Source organism: Vigna unguiculata, chromosome 3, assembly GCF_037176805.1.
Source record: "Vigna unguiculata cultivar grain cowpea cultivar isolate G323 ecotype 2 chromosome 3, ASM3717680v1, whole genome shotgun sequence".
Lineage (NCBI taxonomy): Eukaryota > Viridiplantae > Streptophyta > Magnoliopsida > Fabales > Fabaceae > Vigna > Vigna unguiculata.
The window spans coordinates 24,446,293-24,454,357 of record NC_140794.1 but is presented as its reverse complement, the minus strand read 5'-3'; the positions used below and the strand labels follow the sequence as shown (position 1 = coordinate 24,454,357).

Genomic DNA, 8,065 nt, shown 5'->3' with positions numbered 1-8,065 from the left:
AAACTATTTAAGTTAATTAATTTTGATTAATAATTTCATTTAAAAAAAATTGCATAATTATATTGAATAACACTGTTTTCTTCAGTCATAAGAATAATTTATGTCATCATCAATCGAATCAATACGTCGATTTCAAAAAAAAATATGATAACGAAGGTTTCATTAATAAACCATAAATGAAAAAAGTTACAAAAATAAGAATAAACGTGTTTGAATTGAAAACATTCTTTTATTAATTTTTTTGTCTTAAATATCGTTGTCATTTATTTGCGGACGGTCATCATTTTGACAGAATGTTTATAATATCTTTCAATTCTACCGAATATGCAAAATGGTTCTCATTTTGTCAATTCGTATTTTATGTAGTCTTTTTCTGTGATGCCGTTTAAGTTAGTAACAGAACCATATGTACAGTACACGTAACACATCCCAATGCAACGTAATACAAATCAAATCGTGTCACCTATAGTGTTCTGTTATTGACTTAAACGGCGTCACAGAAAATGACAAAATAAAATACAAATTGCAAAAATGAGCACAATTTTAAACATTCAATAAGAATGAGGATCATTCTAAACATTCTATAAAAATAAGGACCATCTACAACAATCACTTAGATAAAAAAAAGTATTTAATTTTTTATTTTTTTTCATGTAAGAAGGAGCAGAATTTTGAATTAAGCATCTGAATTGATGAACAATACGACATCCATGACATAAAACAAAATGGAAAACTGACAACTGCGAGTAAAGCAAGGATGCAACAAGTATGGCTGCAAATTCAGAACTGCAAACTTTAATCAACTGTTGTTGATGAAAGAAGCAATTCGATGGAGCAAGGAGACAGCGCTGTCACAATCTGGATCGAACAAACGAAAGACGTGATCTTCTCCTTTTGCCTCCATCACCTCAGCAACACCTTGCCACTCACTCTTCTCCACCAACTCCTTGTAATACCAACCTCGATCCTTCAGCAAATCGTTCTCCGCAACGCAAATCAGCACTCTTTTCGAGGCCAGCTTCCCCAGATTCGGATCCTTAGCCGGGTTCAGCAACGGGTCGTCGGATCCTGTAGAGGCAGGGCAAGTGAAACTCCACAAACCATCCACCACGGAAACTTTGTCCAGCTTTTGGACCTCAGAACCGATTCTCTCCGCGCCCCAAAAGTAAGGATGCACCAGCACAATCCCTTGGAGGTTGATACCCGGAAGACCGTGGATCCCGACCCGTAGAGCCATGTGGTGTGCGATGTTTGCTCCCGCACTGTCCCCAGCGAAGAACACATTCCCGAAATCAGCGTGGCGATTGAGGGACTCCACAGGGCCGTTTCCGTTCAAATGGGAGGCCACCCATTGGAGCGAGGTCCATGAATCTTCATAGGCAATGGGAACGGGGTGTTCAGGGGCTCTTCGGTAGTGAACAGACACGGCAACGATGTGGGCCTTGGAAACAACTGAGTTGAGGAATTTGTGGTAAGGAGGAGAGAATGGTGTTTCTATGCAGAACCCTCCACCGTGGAAGTAGACGAGGAGGGGAAGCTTTTCGCTTTGATCGCTTAGTTTGGGAGTGAAGATCCTGGCTGATACGTCGTCGTCTTTTGAGATTACAACGTCATTGGATATGACATTTGTTGCGGAATCGGCGCCCGGCGGCACGACTTCGCACCCGGAAATCCTCTCGGCGTGACCGTCTTTGTAGATTTTGAGAAAGGGTGATAAATCGAGGGCTACTTCGCTAGAGGTGGAATCCATGGCAGAAAGAAGGCGAAGAAACCGAGTTGGGCGAGAGAAGAAGGTTAGGTATGTTATAAATTATGATAGTGTATTGAGTAGATGAGTACCGAACAGCGTCCACATAAACTGAGAGCTCATTCACTCCTTCAACTAATCTTTATAGACTAACTGAAGAAAATGGATTTCAACCCGTGAATCAATCCGATTTATCACGGGTTTAAGTCAGGTTAGGTTAAGAAAAATTTAATTTTTTTAAAGGTGGGTTGAACTCAACTCGACTCACTTAACTCACAAATTAAACGGGTTCGAACCGGGTTGATGGTGGATTGACCCATTTAACCCACCAACATTTTTTTACAATGTTTTTTTAATTTCTAATTATATAGGTTCACAATTTTATATTTTTAAATGTTAGAATGTTGCTTAATAATATTTGAATAGTTTAAATGTTTTATTGAATAGCATGACATAAAATGTGTAATATTAGCCATTTTTCTTGGACTATATGAACACTTTCTTAGAAACAATTTATCATATATTGGTGGTGAGCATGATAAAAACATTGGTTCTTAATTTTATTGTGATTTTCATCTCATGAATTGTTTAAAAAATTATTTAAATATTTGAATACTTAAAAATAAATACAAATAATTTTTTTATGTGTGTTGGTGAGTCAACCACTTAACCTACCAACCCGTGGTGGGTTGAGCTGAATTGCAAACTTTTTGGCTCACCATAAAATGAGTCGAGTTGGGTTCATTCATTTTTAACCCGGCTCGTGGTGAGCCAACTCATGTGAGTCGAGTTTACTCACTTTGACATGTTTATAGACAAAAAAAAAATGCACAAGTCAATTAACTAATTAATTTTTAATTGAGGTATTTTAATAATTTATAATTAATGATATATTATAATTTTCTATACAATGTTAATAAATCTATTAATCATTTATTTTATTCCATCTTTAATTTATTCATTAAAAGTTTAAAATTCTATAAATTCATGATAGTATTAGAATTTTATTTATGAAAAAGTATACCTGAGAATTCATTTGACACTAAGGTTATGATATGATATAAGCTTTAAACTTGATACATTTCTGTATAGACTAATATTTTATATAATGTCTTGGTTAACAAGTGTTTAATTAGTTATGAAGGATAGTATTTTCTTTACATATATGACGATGAAGTTTCCGAATGAGGACAATGTTATCTATGAAAAACAAGTCTAATTTATTAGAAGGATAGTTAAATTGTGTATTAAAATTTTCATAAAATTGTGTTTGATGATATGTAGGCATGTGCAAGTTTTTAACGTGGAGATCATTTGTCAAAAAATAATAGTCACTTAGTTTTTAAAAGCTTTCCTTATAACAAAATTTTAATTGAGAGACTAAATTAAAAAATTTTAAAAATTAAAACTTCTTAAACATTTGGAAGATCAAATTGAACATTTTTAAATAATTAAATGACTAAGTTGAACCCAAAAATAATAAAATGACCCAAATGAATCAAACCAACAAATTATAGGACTAAACCACTAATTAAACCTTAAATCAAGTAAGGTTAAAGACCATCCTTGCCACCTTGAAAAGGATTTTTACGTCACCCAACACAATATGCACCTAAACTTGGAAAGATGTGTTTTTATCGAAGGAGGAATTCCTTACACTACAAGACAATAATTACATAACAACAAATTTAGAAATATAAAATAATTAGTCATTATGTTGACTAAGTTAGACACAAATTTATAAACTATAAATTATTGGTATGTAAAATCAGAGAATAAATTGATCTTTATACCAAAGTTTTAACTACTTACTATTGTAATTTTTATTATTATATAGAGACTAATTTAGAATTTAATAATAGTTAGCTAAAACCTTGATAGTTAATGTTAGTAACAAATTTAGACTTTGATCCACAAACCAAATATAAATTTGTATTGAGGGTTAAATATATTTTTAGTTCTTTAATTTCCCGCAAAATTTGGAATTAGTGCGATTTTGAAACTTTAGACTAATTTAGTCTACCATCTATAAAAATATGAGGATTAGTCCTTTCGATCAAATTTTGTTAATTTTATTTGACGTTTTAAATGCGTTTCTCAACTAATATTGAAGCAAAGAGTGTTAAAACGACGTAAACAACTCACATGTTATCAAGGAAAAACATTTGAAATATCAAATAAACTTAACAAAATTTGGTTAGAAGAACTAAATTCACACATTTATAATGTTGAGGAACTAAATTAGGTCGAATATTTAATATTTTTTTAATAATAAAGATTATTATAGATACCAATAATGTTTAGTTTATAAAATAATATCTATTTTGGTCAATTAATGACTAATTATTTTTTGTCTCTAAATTAATAGCTCTTGAATGATTTTTCTTTAGCATTTTATGATCACTCAACAAGGTATAGTACAACTTGAAGATACCTGATCATTGTTGTAATGGAATGATGTATTTTTGTTTACTTGGTTTTAGTTTTAAGGTGATTTTTTTAAATAAGGTTTAATTAATGAATTACAAATTTCTAGAAATATTTTCAAGTTGTCTTGTCACACCAAATTCATGTTATCCAAAGAACACCAGATCAAAGACATTCGATGAAAATATCTAAGTCATTCTAGGAAAACAAATAGAATATCATATCAAAGTTATTCAATGTATATAATTAAGTTGTTCAAAGTAAATGACTAAAATATCGAACCAAAGTGTATATAATCAAGTCATTAAAAATAAACAATTAAAACATCAAATTTAAAGTTATTCAATTATATAATTAAACTTTTCAAAGTAAATTGCAAAAACATTAGAACAAAATTATTCAATGTATATTTCGTTCGAAGTAAACAGCTACAACGTCAAATTAAAGATAGTTAGTGTATTCAACTAAGTCGTTCAACCTAAATGATAGTTCAATGAAACTACTAGTCTCTATGTAAGGTTGTATAAAAATGTTTGGTAAAAATTATTCAACTTAAAATTTCTCTACAAAAGTTACAAAAGCTAATTAACCTTGATTAAGTTAATTATAATAAGTTGATACATTAATTCATTCATCCTCAAAAATGGTAAACTAATCATCTACGTGCCTGAAATAATTACTCAAATCTCAAATTCCAGAGACTTATGTACTTATCCAGAAGGTTATTCAAACATTGATTATTCAATTGTCAAATAAAATCTTTTCAATTACTTATCACTATTAATATCATAATATCTCATAAGATTATAACAAACTTATTGATCTTTTATCTTATTTTATTTTTAACATATTGGATGGAAGTCTTACCTCAACTAGAAATAAGTCAATTTAATAATATATAAGTGGGTGCAGACCTCATCTTATAAGCAGATTTTGTAGAATTGAGTTATGCTTAAAATTTACTTCTTATTATGATACTAAAGTCATGAATTTAAATTAATTTTATGAGATTAAATTAGGTTTAAAATCTACATTTTAGTATGGTATCATAATCAAAGAGCTAAGGCCTATTCTAGTACAATACCTCAAAAATCATTCACTCATTATTCAATATTCTAATATACTTTTTATTCACATATACAAAACTTTTATGATAAAAATCTTCTATAGATGAATCTTTCTTTAACCTTCAACAAACCACAATATTTCTAAATTTAAAAAGATTGAACTTATGTATCTCAAACACATTGCTTTTCTCACCTCTCTTCTATAAATACAAAACTCCATAAGTAAACAATTATATTTTGACACATTGTATAATAGAAAGTAGCTTTATTTTAAAAATATAATAATACATATTAATAATTTAATTTAAAAATAATAAATATATAATCAAACTATTAATATAATTAGTTATTTATTGTCGTAGTCAAGATATCAAACATCACCTTAAGTTAGTTGTCAAAGTTTACCACCAACCTCCTCCTACATTTCTCTCTACGTGACTAATCTAATGGTTGAACTTAGAAATAAAAGAACCACTCCACGTGCTGTGACCGAAACGATAGTGGCTTTGGACCAGGAAAAAAACATTGGAATCACATCCACAAACAAGTTCACACATACCATAGCATTCCAACGTTTAGATTTTGTCGCTTCTATTGGATTTTTAGCTTGTTAAAATTGATACGTTGCGTTGATTTGATTTTAAGATGGATTAATAAATCGTAATGTTGACATCTGTTGGAAATTTTGTAATTAATTTCTTCTATAAATTATTAGAATAGACAAATTTGAATTACTAAGTCCTCTCCGACATCAACATTTTTAGTATTTCTTTTTAAAGTTAAAGTTCTGTATAGAAATATGTTTTTTTATTTTCTTTGGAATTAATGTGTTGTATGATAAATATAATATTTATGTTTTTATTTTTTTTAAATTAAAGTTGACGATAAATGCAACTTTTTGTTTTTTATTTGTTATATCGATTTTTGTAGATAAATATGACTTTTACTTCTCTTCTCTTTTTAAGTTGAATTACAAATAGGACTTACTCGTTTACGCAATAAATTCAAATTTATCGGTTTTAATAATTTCTAGAAATTATTCTAAACTGATAAATTTTCTGATATTCATCACATTTTCAATGGAGGCTCTTTATGCAAAGAGGGAAAAATAACATTTTAAAAAGATAAAAGTCTATTATATCAAACATAATTTTTTCATGATTAAAAAAAGTTTAACTAATTTTTATAAAACACAACATTTCTTAATACAAATTCATATTTTTTTTAAGAAATACTTAATCATTCATTATAAAATTTAAATTTATCTCACTCTAATAATTTCTAATTAAATTATGAGAGTAAAGCTTTTTAAATGTGTATTTTTGTTAACTGATGCTCTTTTTGGGGAAGAGGGAATAATGCTATATATCGATATGAAACACAACAATGAGTCACAACAATATATAAAACAGAACCATCTAAATCCCTTTAGCATAGGACGATCTAAAATTGCCGAGAAATGAGGTAACTCCAAACACTTTTCTTCAATGATACGTAACAAGAATGACAGCTAATGTATAGAATTAATTAAATAAATAAATTTTGCATCATTGAAAAATGAAATAAATTTTAGACGCGAAGTTTAAGTAGAGTGATAAAATAGGTTAACTGGTCCGTTTTAGTTCGACCTGAATTTGATCCGCCTAAAACAAGTCGTCATGGACTCGGGACTCATTGTTGTTTTCATTGCATCATGCGTCTCCTCGTGTCTAGTGATGATGGTGGTGGTAGTGGTTGCATCATGTTTCTATATGATTGTAGTGGTGGTCGTGTCACCCTTGTCGTGCACTTTTTGTAGTGAACCACTGGTGGTGGTGGTGGTGGTGGCGGTGGGAGGAAATACAATAGCACAATACTCATGTGTGGTGCAATATGAGGTCAAGAGTGAAGAGAGCACAATAACACACTTCGTTCATGTTGTGAATTTTTAACTTTTAATATGTTATTATCTACTTAAAATGTATATTTTCCTTTATGTGGCGGGCTGCAGGTTGGCCTGACTTTAAACTCAACATGACTAGGGGTGGCAAAACAGGCTAGTCCGGTCCTGTATGTGGCCCGTCAAACAGAAACGAACCAAAAATCACAATATGTCCCGTATAGGACGGACTAACGGGCCAGACAGTTTTTTTTTCTTTTTTTTTAATTTTTTAAAAGTTTTTTAATTTGTTTTTAATTTTTTTAATTTGTTTTAATTTTTTTTATATATACATATAAATTATTATTAAAGTCAAATTTAATCAAAAAAAATATGTTTTTAACTTTTAATTGATAAGTTAATGTTTTTAATTACATAAGTTAAAATAATTATTAAATTTACATATTAAATTATTCAATTATAACTAACAATTCAAACTTAATTTCTAGGTGTTAATGATTTAAATTAAAATACTATTATATATTTATACATTTAAAAAATACATAATATAAAAAATTAATATTTTTAATTATTTTTATTTTATTTTATTTTTTTAAAACGGGCCAACGGGTAGGACGGGCTGACCCATACTTTGGGCTGTCAAGTTGACGGGCTGGATGGGGCGAACCAGAACGGGCTAACGAGTTGAAATCTTCAATCCAACCTGTTTCTTTTAACACGGACTGTCGGCTGTCGGACTGATCCGTTAGGCCCAATCCGTTTTGCCACCCCTAAACATGATCCACAGATTCACGAGTTGATCAGGTCGAATTTAATCTTGTCCTAACTAATTTTTTTTAATAGACTAACAGATTACTATACCCTCCCTATTCATTGCAAGTTGGTTATTTGTCAGTACAGATCTAGCTTACGATGTATTTGGAAGTTCCCGCCCAAATGAATATT

The 8,065-nt window shown here is 30.0% G+C and overlaps 1 protein-coding gene across 1 annotated transcript; it reads right to left on the bottom strand.

Annotated features, from left to right (window-relative positions):
• Nucleotides 1–620: 620 nt before the first annotated feature.
• On the bottom strand, nucleotides 621–1,872 carry LOC114176454 (putative carboxylesterase 12). Its single transcript, XM_028061500.2, has one exon. The coding sequence runs from the start codon at nucleotides 1,748–1,750 to the stop codon at nucleotides 800–802; it is 951 nt and encodes a 316-aa protein (XP_027917301.2). The 5' UTR covers nucleotides 1,751–1,872; the 3' UTR covers nucleotides 621–799.
• Nucleotides 1,873–8,065: the final 6,193 nt, after the last annotated feature.

Bases quoted from the DNA above. Each gene is read 5' to 3' on its own strand.
- LOC114176454 (XM_028061500.2), bottom strand. From the start codon at position 1,750: ATGGATTCCACCTCTAGCGAAGTAGCCCTCGATTTATCACCCTTTCTC.